Source organism: Hyla sarda, chromosome 5 (assembly GCF_029499605.1).
Source record: "Hyla sarda isolate aHylSar1 chromosome 5, aHylSar1.hap1, whole genome shotgun sequence".
NCBI lineage: Eukaryota > Metazoa > Chordata > Amphibia > Anura > Hylidae > Hyla > Hyla sarda.
The window spans coordinates 272,999,779-273,018,514 of NC_079193.1; the positions used below are offsets into that span (position 1 = coordinate 272,999,779).

Genomic DNA, 18,736 nt, shown 5'->3' on the forward strand with positions numbered 1-18,736 from the left:
TGTAAACCGTATTCCAAATGTTGTGTACGGTTGCATCTGTTTTGCCTCGGATACGGTTTTGCCGATTTTTCAACCGTAGGCAAAACGCTGTCGACCACGTTTTTTGGCTCCGGTTGGAAAACCGTATGCGGTTCTTTTAACATTGTTGTCTATGAGAACCGTACACAGAATTTCAGAATACTTGGAGTCATACGGCTGCATACGGTTTTTGCCATACGTTTTTAGCGGAAACGGTATACGGTAACCGTATTTGAAAAACGTGGTGTGAACCCAGCCTAAGACTGCAGGCTTTTAGTCTTTTCAATATTTTAGAAATCATTTTAGTAACACTTTGTAGTTTTGCTAATTTTATAACCCACAAGGAAATAGTAGGGAAAGCGAAGATCACAGCAGTTGCCAATGAGTACCAGAACTCTGGTTTCAGTAATTACATAGTTACATCGTTATTAAGGTTGAAAAAAAAGTTTTAAAAAAAAGCGGCTGTCCATCAAGTTCAACCTTTAACCTTATTTTGTCCCTCCTGTGTTCATCCAGAAGAAGGCAAAAAAAAAAAAAAAACCCTTATGAGGCTAATGTCAATTTCCCCATACTAAAAGGAAAAAATAAATAAAAATCCTTCCCGACTCCAAATATGGCAGAATAAATCCATGGATCAACATTCTGTCCTTATAAATCTATTCTTCATAACCTGTAATGTTATTAATCACCAGAAAAATGCCCAGACCTCTTTTGAACTCTATTACAGAGCTCACCATGACCACTTTCTCTGGTAGAGAATTCCACAGTCTCACTGCTCTGACAGTAAAGAACCCCCATCTGTGCTGGTGTAGAAACCTTCTTTCCACCAGACTTCGATGATGTCCCATAGTAATACATACAGTCCCGGGTAAAAATAGATCATGGGAGAGATCTCTGTACTGTCCCCTGATATTTAAACATAATTAAGTCTCCCCTAAGCCTTCTTGTTTCTAAACTAAATAACCCCAATTCTGATAATCTTTCTGGGTACTGTAGTCCTCCCATTCCCCGTATTTGTACAGCGGTAGAATTATTTCCTTGTCGTGGGCATCTATGCCCCTATTGACGCACCACATGATTTTATTTGCATTGGCAGCAACTACCCGACACTGGTCACTACAGGTATATATTTACGGTTAACTAGGACTCCATGTCATTCATTCCTAGTGTTTTACCGTTTAATACATAATCCCAGCCTGGATTTTTCCTCCCCATGTGCATTACCTCACATTTATCTGTGTTTAACCTCATCTGCCCCTTCCCAGCCCAAACCTCCAACCTATCCAGATCCATATGTAACAGTGCACAGTCCTCTATTGTGTTAACCACCTTGCAGAACTTAGTTTCATCTGCAAAGATTGATATTTTACTATTCAACCCCTCTATAAAAGGTCATTAATGAATATATTAAAAAGATTATGACCCATGACTGACTGACCCCTGTTGTACCCCACTAGTAACAGTCACCCACTCAGCATGTACCATAAATAACCAACCTCTGTTTCTCACCCACTTAAACACATTATCCCCCAGCCCAATCCTTCTCATTTTATGCAACACTCTTTTGGTGGAGGACCCAGTATATCCTGTGTATAACTGATATTAATTGTGAAATAAACCCTTTAAATTGGCACTGTCAGATATAAAAACTTTTGATAGGTTATAAAGCATTGCAAAAGAATATGTTTTGCAATTGCTTTAATCAGAAAATTTTTAGGATTTCATGTAGAAAAAGCCAGTCAAAAAACTGGCCACTTGGGGGTTCCTCCTGCCTTCTGGGACACATACCAGTCAGAAACGTCCCGCTCATCACCTACATCAGGGACGTTTTCATTGATTGCCAGCAGGTCCCGCCATCCTGTGCTCGCTCCCAGCCCTCTCACTGTCTGTGTGAGCACGTAGCCGCCAGGAGCCGAGCGTGCACACATACATCAGCAGCATCTAGGAAAGTTGGTAAGCGCATATTTTTTCATATTTGCATTTGTTGCAAGAAAGGGGGAGTCGTCCACTAGGTGCCCACAGAAGGAGTGGGCGGCTCCCCCCTGGTGTTTCGGGTCCCCCGGCAGTATTGCGACTCCCACCTGGTGTCGCGGTCACGGTCCCCCGGCGTGTGTCGCGGTCACGGTCCCCCGGCGTGTGTCGCGGTCACGGTCCCCCGGCGTGTGTCGCGGTCACGGTCCCCAGGCGTGTGTGTCGCGGTCACGGTCCCCAGGCGTGTGTGTCGCGGTCACGGTCCCCAGGCGTGTGTGTCGCGGTCACGGTCCCCAGGCGTGTGTGTCGCGGTCACGGTCCCCAGGCGTGTGTGTCGCGGTCACGGTCCCCAGGCGTGTGTGTCGCGGTCACGGTCCCCAGGCGTGTGTGTCGCGGTCACGGTCCCCAGGCGTGTGTGTCGCGGTCACGGTCCCCAGGCGTGTGTGTCGCGGTCACGGTCCCCAGGCGTGTGTGTCGCGGTCACGGTCCCCAGGCGTGTGTGTCGCGGTCACGGTCCCCAGGCGTGTGTGTCGCGGTCACGGTCCCCAGGCGTGTGTCGCGGTCACGGTCCCCAGGCGTGTGTCGCGGTCACGGTCCCCAGGCGTGTGTCGCGGTCACGGTCCCCAGGCGTGTGTCGCGGTCACGGTCCCCAGGCGTGTGTCGCGGTCACGGTCCCCAGGCGTGTGTCGCGGTCACGGTCGCCTGGCAGTGTTGCAGGATGAAGATGCAGAAATTCAGAGTGTGACAGGTTATGGTGAGCACTGTTTCCCAGCCAGGGTGCCTCCAGCTGTTTCAAAACTGCAACTCCCAGCATGCTAGGAGTTGTAGTTTTGCAACAGCTGAAGGCACCCTGTCAGGGAAACAATGTTCTCCATAACCTGTCACTCTCTGAAACTAAAACTCCTATCATGCCCTGACAGATATGCAGGCTGTCAGGACACGTTAGGAGTTCTAGTTTTAGAGAGTTTACTGTACCCAACATGTCCTGACAGCCTGTATATCTGTCAGGGCATGATAGGAGTTGTAGTTTCAGAGAGTGACAGGTTATGGAGAACACTGTTCCCTTGACAGGGTGCCTCCAGCTGTTACAAAACTACAACTCCCAGCATGCTGGGAGCTGCAGTTTTGAAACAGCTGGAGGCACCCTGGATGGGAAACAGTGCTCACACCATAACCTGTCACTCTCTGAAACTACAACTCCCATCATGCCCTGACAGAAATACAGGCTGTAAGGGCATGATAGGAGTTGTAGATTTAGAGAGTTTACTGTACCCAACATTTCCTGACAGCCTGTATATCTGTCAGGGCATGAGATAGGAGTTGTAGTTTTATAGCGGCTGCAGAGTGACTTTTTTAGGGATAATAAAAAAAACTACAACTCCCATCATGCCCTGACCGTTATACAGGCTGTCAGGACATGATAGGAGTTGTAGTTTTGTAGCAGCTGGAGATTGACTGTTTGTGGCTGGATCACATGAAACTACAACTCCTATCATGCCCTGACAGATATACAGGCTGTCAGGAGATGTTAGGAGTTAAAGTTTTAGAGAGTTTACAGTACCCAGCATGTCCTGAGAGCCTGTATCTGTCAGGGCACGATGGGAGTTGTAGTTTCAGATACTGACAGGTTATGGTGAGCACCGTTTCCCTGACAGGGTGCATGCTGGGAGTTGTAGTTTTGCAACAGCTGGAAGCGCCCTGTCAGGGAAACAGTGTTCTCGATAACCTGTCAGTATCTGAAACTACAACTCCCATCGTGCCCAGACAGAGATACAGGCTCTCAGGACATGATAGTAGTTTTAATTTGATATGATCCCTTCACATACAGTCAATCTGCATTCGCTCTAAAACTACAACTCCTAACATGTCCTGTCAGCCTGTATATCTGTCAGGGCATGATAGGAGTGGTAGTTTTAGAGCAGCTGCAGATTGACTGTTTGTGGAGGGATCATATAAAACTACCAATCCCAGAGAGGAAAGGGTTACAGATGAGACCCCTGTACTCGGCTGACTGCCAGGCTCGCTCCTGAGAACAGTGATTCAGAGCAGAGAGAGGGAGGGGGGCGTGGTTATCACACTGAGGAGAACAGGGACACTCCCCCCTGTTTTTCTGGACTTATTTTATTGTGAGCAGCATATAAAAAGGGAATTCTAAGAGAAATAAAGGGTGTATACTCATAAAAATTACATGTACATGATCAGGATGAGGTACTGAGCAACATAGAACATTTTTACTTTTTTTTTTGGAGATCTGGCAGGTAAGCTTTAAAAGCAATACATAAATTTCATTTCATTTTTGACATGTGCAGACATGTCGTACTCATGACCCATAAGACCTGTAAGGATTTCAATGTCTACATCAGAAACACATAGGGTGTGAATCCACTGCCAAGGGCTATACTGAAAGCGCGATAGTAGAACCTACCAATGGGGCGTCACGGGCTGTAGCGCAGGTCCGGAACCCCCGTTGGCAGGTATCTGAATAGGTATTGGGGACATTTGTACAAGTATTCCCGCAAATGTCCAGTATCTGCACCAATGGCGATATTGAGACATCACTAACATTACCCCTTCATGAATTAAAGTCACTATACACAGAGTAACATTACCACGATACAGTAACAATATAGTGGCAGATATTAGCTTTACACAGGCTTGCTCTATACACAGTCTGGTAAACCCAATCAAATACCGTATTTATCGGGGTATACCACGCACCGGCCTATAACATGCACCCTTATTTTTCTAAGGATATTTGGGTAAATAAAATAAAAGTTTTTTACCCAAATATCCTTGGTAAAATGAGGGTGTGTGCGCGCGCGCATGTGTATACCCCGAGACTGTTTCTGACCCCGCAGAAGCGCGGCTTTTGCAGGGTCAAATACCGCCGTCGCTGCCCGCTTCTTTCCCCCTGCCTTTCCTGGGATCTAGAGTCCTGCTGCTGCCGCTTCTCTCCCCCTGACTATCCAGAGACTGCCGCCGCCGCTGCCCCATTACCTCCCCCATCCCCGGTTTTATAATTACCTGTTACCGGGATCCACGCGGCTTCTGGCACTGGAGGCGTCATTAACTGTCACTGCGCCGGGCCACTGACTGATGTCGCGTTGAAGACGTCACATGTCATAGCGCAGCGCATTGTAACAACGCAAGAGACCTCCGTAGCCAGAAGCAGCGCGGACCCCGGGAACAGGTAATTATAAAACCGGGGATGGGAGAGGCAATGGGGCAGTGGCGGCGGCGGTCTCTGGACCCCAGGATAGGCAGGGGCAGAGAAGCGGGCAGCGACGGCAGGTCTCTGGACCTGCAAAAGCCACTGCAGTTCATTGATTTAAAGCGCCTGCTTTTAATCATTGAACTGCAGCGGCTTATCGGCGTATAACACGCAGATAGTCTTTAGGCTAAAAATTTTTGCCTAAAAAATGTGTGTTATACGCCGATAAATACGATAAGTAATGTCCTTTTTTTGCATGCGAAAAAGGATATAAACATCAAGTGATTTACCTATGTAATAACACAGACACATTTAACAAGATTTGTGCACCTTGATCATCTTACATATTAGTGTGACTTGAAGCCCCAAAAATCACAAAGTGGAACAGTCCTACTCAGGGCCAGATTAACATAGGGGCTATTGGAGTCTCTGCTTGAAAATAGGCCCAGCCAACCCCCACTAAAAATAAAGAAATAAAACACACACCGAAAAAGGCCTAAATATAGGGGTATGGCCTATACGGAAGGAGCGTTAATAAAAAATAAATAAATTTGAGAGGACAGCGCCTCATGTGATTCCGTGTTTTTTTTTTTTGTCCCACAACACTCCTGGGTGCGATATATGCTCACCTGGGGCAAGTCTTGGTATAGACGTAAATCACCCCTCCGTGTGGGGTCAGATGAGCGATCTCGTGCTGCAGCCTGCAGAATCTGGCCGAACACTCAACCTGAGGTTGAGAGATTATGAAGAGATAATGGAGAAAAATGGTTATCTTCGGTGGCGCTGCCTTTTAGTGACCAATTCGATTCCAGTCCGGTTTAAAACAAAGTATTCATTAATTAGTGTATACATATGGTGGACAGACATGCAAGATGCATTTCAGGGGTAAGTTCCCCCTTATTCAATTGCAAAAAAGATGTCTAAACCTTTACAGTACTGTTGGATTTAAATAACTGGAAAGGGCGCCAAAACCAAGGGTCAGAGGCCAGCCCAAGTGGCGTGACAAGGATGGTTTGTATAGCACTTTTTTGAGACAATTTATGTATTTAAAATTGAAATAAAACATATGTTAGCAGACATAAAATGGCATTCGCGATTAATAAAATATTCTTGGAGGATCTTTTCTATGATGGGATTGCTCATGGGGTGGGGTTTTACAGTTGTGTACTATGGGCGAGACTTGGGGCTGTTTTCCTACCAAGTTAGCGCTCTCTCACTCATACAATATGCAACCAATCACACGACTCAGCAGCCGTGACGTCATTTTCTGTAAGGGCGGTCGGGGCCAGGATCTTCATGTTTATATAGTCACGTGTTCTGGTTGACAGCCAATCTGTGGTGCCCGGTATGATGTCTTCAGAGAGTGGGCAACCAATTATAGTAGTGCTGACTTGGATGGTATATAGTAACAGTGATATCCAGTGGTACGAAAGAATAAATTGATGGCAAGTCACCAGATCTTCTTAGTTTCTCCTATATTTATTGGTCCTATTCACATCTTGATAGGGGGGGGGGGGGGGGGGGGGGGGAGAGAGAGAGAGGAAAGACATGCAAGGGTAATGTAGATGAATGGAGTCTACGGCTACTGTTTCACACTAATTGTGCTTCATCGGGTCTCGCCAGGCAAATTTGCAGATCTAAAGCCAGCCAACTGGACCAACAAGACTTGCCTCCAGCCTAAAGCAATTAACCCCACTGATGACACACCTACAATCAAAACTTACTCCAAAACCATGTCACTGAAGAACATCCCTGCTCCCAGTAAATTGAGGAATATCAAAAAACCTACCTTCATGTGCAAGACTGACAGGATACAGGAAACATTCAAAATCAAATAGCTTATGTCATGTAAATCGAACTGTGTCATATACCTACTTGAATGTCCTTGCGGGACTCAATACGTTGGACACACCACCCAAATGCTGTGTACCAGACCCAACATAGATCGCTCTAATGTCAAATACTTATTTATACAGTGTATCCTGTCATGCTGTGCTGAAACATGACTGCAATGTCACACCAAACTCCAAAAATGGGCTGGACAAAATTATTGGCACCCTTTCAAAATTGTGGAAAAATAAGATTGTTTCAAGCATGTGATGCTCCTTTAAACTCACCTGGGGCAAGTAACAGGTGTGGACAATATAAAAATCACACCTGAAAGCAGATAAGGAGACACGTTCACTTAGTCTTTGCATTGTGTGACTGTGTGTGCGTGCCACACTAAGCATGGACAACAGAAAGAGAAGAAGAGAATTGTCTGAGGAATTGAGAACCAATATTGTTGAAAAATATCAAACAATCTCCAGAGATCTGGATTTGCCTTTGTCCACAGTGCGCAACATTAAGAGGTTTGCAACCCATGGTACTGTAGCTAATCTCCCTGGGCATGGACGGAAGAGAAAAATTGATGAAGGTGTCAACGCAGGATAGTCCGGATGGTGGATAAGCAGCCCCAAACAAGTTCCAAAGATATTCAAGCTGTCCTGCAGGCTCAGGGAGCATCAGTGTCAGCGCAAGCTATCCATCGGCATTTAAATACAATGTAACACTATGGCAGGAGGCCCAGGAGGACCCCACTACTGACAGACATAAAAAAGCAAGACTCCATTTTGCCAAAATGAACTTGAGTAAGCCAAAATCCTTCTGGGAAAGTGTCTTGTGGACAGTGGAGACCAAGATAGAGCTTTTTGGTAAAGCACATCATTCTACTGTTTACCAAAAACAGAATGAGGCCTACAAAGAAAATAACACAGTACCTACAGTGAAATATGGTGGATGTTCAATAATGTCTTGCTGCCTCTGGCACTGGGTGCCTTGAACTTGTGCAAGGCATCATGAAATCGGAGGAAAACCAATGGATTTTGGGTCGCACTGTACAGCCCAGTGTCAGAAATCTGGGTCTGCGTCTGAGATCTTGGTTCTTCCAGAAGGACAATGACCCCAAACATATGTCAAAAAAGTACCCAAAAATGGATGGCAACAAAGCGCTGGAGAGTTCTGAAGTGGCCAGTAATGAGTCCAGATCTAAATCCCATTGAACATCTGTTGAGAGATCTTAAAATTGCTGTTGGGAAAAAGGTGTCTTCCAATAAGAGAGACCTGGAACAGTTTGCAAAGGAAGAGTGGTCCTACGTTCCGGCTGAGAGGTGTAAGAAGCTTATTGATTGTTATAGGAAGCCACTGATTTCAGTTATTTTTTTCCAAAGGGTGTGCAACCAAATATTAAGTTAAGGGTGCCAATAATTTTGTCCAGACCATTTTTGGAGTTTGGTGTGACATTATGTCCAATTTGCTTTTTTCCCCTCCTTTTTTGGTTTAATTTTAATACACACAAAAGGGAATAAATATGTGTATAGCAAAACATGTGTTACTGCAATCCTTTTCTGTGAGAAATACTTAGAGCCACGACTGTATGTAGAAGAGAGAATTTTTGGATATTTAAGCTCAAAACTTTAAAGGGGTACTCCACTGGAAAACAATTATTTAAATCAACTGGTGCCAGAAAGTTACAGATTTGTAAATTACTTCTATTTAAAAATATTAACCCTTTCAGTACTTAGCTATTATATGCTCCACAGGAAGTTCTTTTCTTTTTGAACTTCCTTTCTGTCTGAACACCATGCTCTCTGCTGACACCTGTCCATTTAAGAAGTAAATGCCCATAGCCAACCTATCCTGCACTGGACAGTTCCTAAAATGGGCAGAGGTGTCAGCAGAGAGCACTGTGGTCAGACAGAAAATAAATTAAAAAAGAAAAGAACTTCCTGAGTAGTATGCAGCAGCTAATAAGTACTGGAAGGATTAAAGGGTAGCTCCCACCATCATATATATTATATATTATATATTATATATATTATATATATATATATATATATATATATATATATATTTTTTCTTTCCCTGCCTATTGCCCATGTATCCCTAACCCCCTCCCTGCTTTTAAATTATTATTTTTTTTTTACTATATTAAAAATAACTTTGTCTGCCTGGTAGCGTGCTCACTACCAGGCAGACTTCCCCAGCAGGCACCACGTCACTGATGCCTGCTGGGGGGGGGGGGGGGACTTCCGCCCTTAGTTCATCTACACTGGGTGCCTCCAGCTGTTTCACCACTACAACTACCAGCTTGCCCTGACATCTATTGGCTGTCAGGGCATGCTGGTAGTTGTAGTAGTGAAACAGCTGGAGTCACCCTGTGTAGATGAATTATAACTTAGTGTCATGAGGCGCTATGCTCGCCATCCCGAATACCCCGTTCCCTCCGTCACACCCCCCACCCCCCCGCATACCCAGTTCCCCCTGTCACAAACACACACCCCCCCCCCTCCTTCTGATGCTTACTGATACTGCAGAGTCCGGCAGAGGGCGTGCAGGGGCAGCGGCGACAACATGTGCGGGAGGGGTGGCCTCCCAGCCAGTGGACGGGGAGCCAATGCGCTCGCTCCCTGCCTGTCTGACAGGCAGGGAGCGAGCGCAGTGTAAATGAATATTGCCCGGCCGCAATCAGTCTGAATTCAGGCGTGACGTCACGCCAAGCTGCAGCCAGCCACTAGGAGGGAGACCCCCTAGTGGCCGGTTTTCAAACGTAAAATTCACCCTCAAAATTAAAAAATAAATAATGAAAATTTATTACAGATATGTTGTAGTACATAAGTACTACAACATATCAAAAAAATAAAGTTGGTGACAGTGCCCATTTAAGATTTTTAAATAGAAGTAATTTACAAATCTGTTTAACTTTCTGGCACCAGTTGATTAAAAAAAAATATATATATATATATATGTTTTCCACTGGAGTACCCCTTTAATACCGCTGGGCTTGAATGAATATAATGAACACAGTTTAAACCCAATCGAATCTGAGTCCCTTTCCACCATCAATGTGTTCCACCAATCCGATCACACATCTGAAAAAATTCCATAGTTTCCCACTTCGGAGAATACAGGATTAGGTCCGCGTCAGCCATACATCCTTTTAAAACTCCCTCCTACCTCCAGTATCAGAGAGGCATCATGCTGATTGGTCGCTACATCTACATGTTCAGACATAACACTACGACTACAAGAAAAAAAAAAAAATCATCAGCTTAAAGGGTAACTCATTTTAACTAATTTTTGCTAGTGCACTCCTTATGGTAAAAGATTTCTAATATAATTTGTTTAAAATAAAAAAATGAAGTTTTCTATATTTTATTTGTGCTTAAAAAAGCTCAAGAGCACATTTTCCCCCATCTTACACAGACTTGGGACAGAAGCCCAAACACAGAAAGTGCAGCCTGGAGTGCTGAGGGGGGGTGTCCAGCCTCATCCAATCATAGCTCCTCTCACACTTAACTGCCATATGCTGTTGGTTGGACACACCCCCTCAGCACTCCGGTCCTAAATCTGTGTATAAGATGGGAGAAATTGTGCTCTTGAGCTTTTTTAAGCACAAATAAAACATAGAAAACTTCATTTTTTTAAACAAAGTATATACGAAATCTTTTTTAAATTTACCATAAGGAGTGCAATAGCAAAAATTAGTTTTAATGAGAGTGCCCATTGGCTGAATAGTTCCTTTTTTGAATAAAGCAGCTGGCGCCTTCAACATCGGCAGGCATCTGATTGGTTGAAAAAACAATGATACAGTGCTAAGATCACTTATTATATATCATCCAAGTCGGCACCACTATGATTGGTTGCCCACTCTCTGAAGACATCATACTGGGCACCACGGATTGGCTGCAAACCAGAACATGTGACTATATAAACATTAATATCCTGGCCCCGACCGTCCATACAGAAAGTGACGTCACGGTGCTGACTCGTGTGATTGGTCGCAATTTTTTTTTTATAATTGAGAGAGCGTGAACTTGGTAGGAAAACAGTCCAAAGTCTCGACCATAGTACGAAACTGTAAAACCCCGCCCCATGAGTGATCCGATCATAGACAAGATCCACTAAATAATATTTTATTAATCGCGAATGCCATTTTACGTCTGCTAACACATTATTTCAATTTTAAATACATGTTTTAACTATATAAAATGGTCTCAAAAAAGCGCTATACAAACCATCCATGTCACGCCCCCTGGGCTGGCCTCTGATCCTTGGTTTTGGCGCCCTTTTCAGTTATTTAAATCCAACAGTACTGTAAAGGTTTATACATCTGTTTTGCAATTGAAAAAGGGGGAACTTACCGCTGAAATGCATCTTGCATGCCTGTCCACCATATGCATACACTAATCAATGTGAATACTTTGTTTTAAGCCGGACTGGAATCAAACGACCACCGCAGATCACCAGTTTTCTCCATTATCTCCTCAAAGGTTGTATCAAAGCATGCTGGGAGTTGTAGTTAGTAACTAACTGCAACTTCAAACAAGCTCTAACAGTGTATGGCTCTACAGCTGACCCAGAACTAAATCTCCCTGCATGTTGCACTATAACCTATATTACTAAGTAGTGTAACATGCTGGGAGTTGTAGTTTTGGTATAGCTCAGCTGCAGAGCTATGTCAGGGCATGCTGGTAGTTGCAATTATTTACAAACTACAACTCCCAGAATGCCCTGATACAAGTTATTTATGGTCTTTGTTTTTGGCCTCTACTTAGCAAGCTAACTACCTACCTATATGCAAAAAAAGATTCCGCAACACTCCAGAATCGATTCAAAGTGATTTATTTTCCCATGTAAAAGATACAACATTTCACCGGCCTCCCGCCGGCTTTTTCAAGCATGCATTCTTAAAAAATAAAAAAAACTCAGCATGAGGCTGGTGAAACGTATCTTTTACATGGGAAAATAAATCACTTTGAATTGATTCTGGAGTGGTGCAGAATTTATTTTTTTTTTTGCATATGGCTAAATAACAGACCGTGATCTGGACTGCATTCTCTGCTGGCACCCACTGCACTAGTACCTTGACTGGGTTGTGCTGCTTGGATAACTACCTACCTACCTGGCGCCTTATCTAGCTAAGCTGCCTATCTAGCTACCTACCTGGCTAATTTAACCTACCTACCTAATATTACCTGTAGGGTAAGTTCACATGTACGTATTTTTGTATGCATTAGAAAGTATGCAAGCGTGAATGTACCCTAAGGGTACGTTAACACGTAAAGGATCTGCCGCATATTTTGTGCAGCTGATTTTGCTACTCATTCAAGTTAGTTAATGGGTAGCAAAATCAGCTGCACATAAGATGCATCAGTATTATTTAGCCCTAGTATTTGTATACTGTTTATTATTGGTATTTTTAGTCTGTTTATAATGGTTTTTACCCGGTATGGGTATAGAAGTATGCTTCTCCATATTCAGTGAGATAGATATATACATACATACATACATACACCCACCATACTGGGTAAAAGTATATATATATCTCTATATCTATAACTATATATGACTGATCCCAAGTGTTGCTTGTCCACTTAATGCTATAAAATCATGGGGACATTTTGGTTGGTGTATTTTAAAGCTAGCTACATATCTACCTACTTACCTGGCTACCTACCACTCACACTATGTATCGTGCTGTGTCACACATAATGATGTTAGTAAATTAAAATCGCACTATGACCCACAAATGCCTGCAATGCAGCTAATGGGTCACGGCCACTTTTAGGCCCATCAAAATCCTCAGCACCAGGCCCATGATGCTCTTAATCAGGCCCTGGGCCTACTCAGACTCCTGGGACCTCTGCAAACCTCCAGGACAAATCTAGCACATTTGTCTTGTTTACAAGGTTACAGAAATCACATGGCACACAGACTTATCACTGCAGCAAGTTACTGACTGCAGCTGAGATCACAAGCCATACATACTGACAGAACAGCACATTGTCATTGCAGGGATGTAACAGAGCGATAAGGGAAGGCTGGTGACCAATGCTACCATATTGCAGCAGCATTGTATGGCCATGGCATGCAGACCATTAAAAATAGTTCCATTAATAAATAAGCTCATTCTGCTAAAAAACTAAAACAAAAACAAAAAAACTAGCTTTTATATGGCTACACTGTTGGAAAAGCAGAACAGTTATGGTTTTTTAAATTTCTAAATGTAGAAATGAAAAAAATAAATACATAAGACAACTTCTGACATGTCAGACATTAGAAAGCATAGTTCACAGTACTTCCCAATGAATGAAACACTTGCAGTATAATATACACACATTAAAATAAAGATTTTTTAATATATTTTTTATTACAAAAATAAAAACAAAATAAATAAAAACCTATTTATCAATGGCACAGTGCAATGTTTTAAAGGGGTATTCCAGGCAAAAACTTTTTTTTATATATCAACTGGCTCCGGAAAGTTAAACAGATTTGTAAATTACTTCTATAAAAAAATCTTAATCCTTCCAATAGTTATTAGCTTCTGAAGTTGAGTTGCTGTTTTCTGTCTAACTGCTTTCTGATGACTCGTGTCGGGGAGCTGTCCTATGGGGATATTTTCCCATCATGCAAGGGATATTCTCCCATCATGCACAGCTCCCGGGATGTGACATCATCATTGAGCAGTTAGAAAACTTCAGAAGCTAATAACTATTGGAAGGATTAAGATTTTTTAATAGAAGTAATTTACAAATCTGTTTAACTTTCCGGAGCCAGTTGATATATAAAAAAAAAAAAAAGTTTTTGCCTGGAATACCCCTTTAAACCTATTGGTCTTGTCAAGCAAAGAACCACAATAGGGTTGAAACATTGCAGACAGTCCAAAAAAGTAACAACTTTCTTGGGCAGATGTCACAGGGATGCGTTCTAGTGATTGGTGAGGGTCTCAGCAGGCAGGCCCCCACTGATGACAACTGTCATGTCTCTATGACATGATAGAAAGTTGTCTCAAGGTTCAGATACACTTTAAGGGGTTATGAAGGCTAAATTTTGTCATACATAAGGAGCACATCTTTTGTGCAAGCACTGTGCACATCTCCAAACCTAAATTGCGTTAATATGCCTAATATGTAAGGGTACAGCACCATGTTACTATAACTTCATCTTGTACAGGATAACAGAGTAATGAGGCTGTGCTCACACTATCAACTAAAGCCCCCCAGAAAGCATTGATCACTGATGAAATCTGTATACATTTGTACATCTTAAAATGATTATACCTGTCAAGAATGGGGATTACATTGTATCAATGTAAATGGTATTTTTATAGTATCATTTCCTTTTTTAAATGTTCTTCTATTTTCTTATACAAATAAGCATAAATTAACCTTTAAGACCTTATTAGAGGTAAATATGAACTTGCTTTATACTTTACAGTGCTGGGTGTCCCGATTCCAACAATTGTATGCCACGATCTATCAAAATGTGCGCTAAAGTCTGAAGTGATTTTTCCCATAACATTTTTTCCCCCCATTTCCCATCTTAAAAGGGGTTATAAAGAAAAACATTGATAATTTCTTCCAAAACAGCGCCACATCTGTCCTCAGGTGGTGTTGGGTATTACAATTTGGCAGAGTTTACTTTAATGGAACAGAGCTGAAAACAGGTGTGAGGCTGTTTTTGCAACTAATCAGCTCTGTTAGAATTCCTCTATCCTTTGGATAGGGGATAAGATGTCAGATTGCTGGGGTCCCGCCGCTGGGGACCCCTCCGCAATATAGCAAGCAGCACACCCGGCCGTCACACCCCCTCCCATAGACTTGCATTGAGGGGGCGGGGTGTGACGTCACGATCTTCCGTCCCAGTGGTCGGGATGAATTAGCCAGAGAACCTCCAGCGATTCCAGAAGCAGTTACAGGAGGGTGCCACTTGCTATATTGCAGGGGTCCCCAGCGGGGGGACTATGGCAATCTGACATCTTATCCCCTATCCTTTGGATAGAGGATAATATGTCTAGGGGCGGAGTACCCCTTTAACAAGGTTGTTGTGGGCAAAATCTCTCCTGTTTTCTCTCACATAGGTTTAATAAATCAGGGATATAGTGACGTGACCTACCCTCCTCTCAAAATGTAGGGTGTATAGTGTATACCACCATTTATTTATTTATTTATTTTTTAAGGAAAGTTTTTAAATAAAAGGTTTGTGAGCTGTAGGAATCTTGTAAAAAGTTTTAAAAATGAAATTATGAACAACTTACCGTCAGGGTAGTATTGCTGGTTCATGCCTTCCGGAGCACCTTGACTGCCATGACTGTATTGGTCTCCATAATAATCTTCTTGGCCTGAGTACTGTTGAGGTGGACCTACAAGATACAGATGAACAGACTGTTCCATCTATAGTGACCGGTGATATGACAAGAATGAGGAGGAGGAATTGTGCTTAGCAGTCAGTCCTGGTGCCTATACGGCAATCACTGCGGAGATCAGTCGTAGGAATGTAGTATATATGAGCCTAAAGGGTGAATTTACAGGCAGCAGATTTGTTAAAGAAATTGAGCTTGTAGAAATTCAGATTCAGATTAATGAGACGGATTTTCAGTAGCAGAGATTTCTTCAACAAATCTGTTGTGTGTGAATTAACCCTAAAAAGGATACAGACTCCTTTTTCTGTATGGGTCCATTCACACTGAGGAATTTCCTCACTGAATTTCCTCAGTGGATCTGCGACGTCCGTGCGAGTCGATGGTTAAGGTCTACGGCAATCTGCCGAGGACATAAGCGCCGTACCATTGACAGAGGGCACTTCTCTGGCGGATCCCGCTAGAACATTGAACATGTTCCGTCTTTCACTGGAATTCAATTCCTCATATGAAGTTTCACTACAGAACTTAAAATGTGTGAACTAAGCAGCAGAATCCTACTAAAATCAGCGAGATCCGAACAGAATATCCTTGTTTGAATTCCACACTGAATTTCCGTAGGGTGACTGAGCCCCAAGTGTGAAGGAGACAAGGTAGCTGCAGTATTATAACTTAATACTACTGCTCAGGATGTATCACTTCAAGTCCATTCCAGTGTCACCTGTTCCCTCTGTTCGGCTGGTAGTCTTGGGGCATGGGTGGAGCTTTGTGACATCACCGCTGCGGTTTCTCTGCTGGGCCCTGCTACAAGGCCTAGGGAAAGAGCAGTGAAGTCACTAAGCTCCGCCCATGCCTCAAGTCTGCCGGCTAAACGGAGGGAGCAGAAGAAGATACCAGGACAATGGGAGCATGGATCGCGGACATGTTAGTATGGTTGTCATCAGCGTCACCCACACTAACTGCCTGTAGCAGCAGGTTAGTGCGGTGAAACTGATGAGTTTTCTTTGAAACTACAACTGCAGTCTGAAGCAATAAATATTGTGGACTATAGCTGCCACTCAATAGTTAAAATCACTCTGGCCCTAGCCAACCTCATGAGTGTGGAATAAGGAACTGTCCAAACCGAATCCCTGAAATGGAATGTGTCATCAGAAAATGACCTATAGCTTAAGTTAAGTTGAGTTTTCATATTTAACATTAAATTGGCACGGTCATTAAAATATTTTTTTGCATATAATGATACAGCAGGTAAAAATAAATAAGATTTGTAATTTACTCCCAGTAAAAACAAAAATGTCTTTGTTACTTTCATAGCCATAATTCTGGCCACTAGGGGTCTCCCTTCTGGTCCAGGCCACATTCAGTCTGCTCAAAAGCACAGACTTTGGTCTCCTGCTGGACTGGCAGGAGACCAAACCCAGGAAGTCCTGTCTGGCCATAGGCAGTGAATAGCACTCACTCTCCAAGTTTTATACACAGGCAGAGAGCAAGTACTATTCACTGCCTATGGCCAGACTGCACCTCCTGAGTTTGGTCTCCTGCCAGTCCAGCAGGAGACCAAAGTCTGTGCTTTTGAGCAGATTGAATGTGGTCTGGACCAGAAGGGAGACCCCTAGTGGCCAGATTTATAAGGCCATTAAATGAAAAGATTAAGAGAGTAGTCTAGTGAAAAATAACTTATCCCCTATCCAAGGATAAGTTATAGATCGCGGGTGGTCCGAGCACTGGGACCCCCCGTGATCTCATGCACAGGGCCCGGCAGTTTGCCGGAAGCTGACTTCAGACCCCTGCAGGAAGCCGCTGCCGGCATACCCCCCTCCATGTATCTCTATGGGGTACACTGAGGGGGCGTGTCGGCCAGCGCTCCATGCGAGGGTCGGCACGCCCCCTTCCAGACGACTGCCGGGACCCTGAGCAGGAGATTGCAGGGGGTCCCAACGCTCGAATCCTTGGATAGGGGATACGTTATTTTTCACCAGACAAATCCTTAAAGAAAAGTTCTTATTTCTTTTTACTAGTTATATTAAAAAATATTGCAATTTTCAATCTGGCCACTAAACCAAAAAAAAAAAATAAAAATAAAAAATAAAAAAAAACAGACTTTTCTGTTCAGACCACTTTCCTTATTAGCAAAGGCAGATTTAGGGTATGTTCACACGGCGGAACATATATGTGGAATTCCGCCGGTATATTCCACATGGACATTCTGGAATATTGTGGCAGAAACATCTGCCATGTGCAGTGTGCAGCAGAAAATATCTATTCTGGCACCTGCAGAAAGAATAGGCTTGTTCTGAAATGCATTGCAGTCTACGAGACGGCTCATATTCGAGCAGACATTCCAGTGTTTTCCAGGCAGACATTGCACACATTTTTTGGCTGTGTGAACCAGTGAAAGGCGATACCAGTTTAAAAGGTAAGATGGGATCAGGCCATTCAGAATAGGTGCTAGTCACAGCTTTCCTCCTCCATGCACAGGTCATAGAGTTGACTGGAACCCTGTTACATAGAAGTCAGTAAGTTTACTACGGGCCATGTGGCGGCTGTAAAGCATCCCTTTAAATCATTGTTACCAGAACATAGCATAAACACCCCCATCTTAACGTACAAAAATATAAAAAAAAAAAAAAAAACATAAAATAAATATAACCAAGTATGTTTAGGATCAGGATCTAATAAAAGGTCTAGGTGACACATTCACTTAAGTCAATGTTTAGCACAATGCAATGATCTAAAATTCTGGCACTTACAAGATGCCCAGTAAAGAGTACAACGTGTGCAGTCCTTTAGTTGGTACAAAAAAGACAAGAGGTCTGACATGACATACAGTTTTAGCAATTCCTTCCCAGAACAAGACAATGACTAACATTTTAATAAGGGCATATTACAGAGGTCTAGGAGGGCTGTTCTAGCGAGTCTGACCATGATGACAGAACAATCCGGAATTATTAGAAAGGTGTCTTACTAGAACACCAACCATGTAAGTAAAAATCATACACTTTATGATCCAACATATGAAAATAATATATTGGCATTTGTCAGTTTTCCATTACCAGGGCAGATTGCTACAAAATGGACCAAAGTAGAAGTGCCACATATAATCCTTGTGTCAGACTATCTGCCCTCTTGCCAATTGGTGGAAAGAGGCCACACAAAAGAGAATAAGGGAGGATATATGACTTCCCCATAAAGTTCAGGTCTTTGTGCTGGGACTCCAATGATTCTTAGAATAAAGGCAACACAGTTTAACCTAGGAACGGTGGATCCTTCCAATTTCACCTACAAGTGCTCCTGGCCAGATGACTAGTCACATAACTGCCAAACTCTGCACAGCAAAGCACCGGTGTGCAGAA

The 18,736-nt window shown here is 43.2% G+C and overlaps 1 protein-coding gene across 4 annotated transcripts in view; it reads right to left on the reverse strand.

Annotated features, from left to right (window-relative positions):
- The window catches only part of SS18 (SS18 subunit of BAF chromatin remodeling complex), a 58,871-nt gene that overhangs the window by 13,891 nt on the left and 26,244 nt on the right, over nt 1-18,736 (reverse strand). For 3 of the 4 annotated variants that reach the window (XM_056521760.1, XM_056521758.1, XM_056521756.1), the window contains one exon: nt 15,282-15,386. The exons of the other annotated variant lie outside the window; for it this stretch is intronic. In XM_056521760.1, the coding sequence (XP_056377735.1) occupies nt 15,282-15,386 (105 nt within the window). The remainder of the gene's footprint in view (nt 1-15,281; nt 15,387-18,736) is intronic. 4 annotated transcript variants of the gene reach the window in all.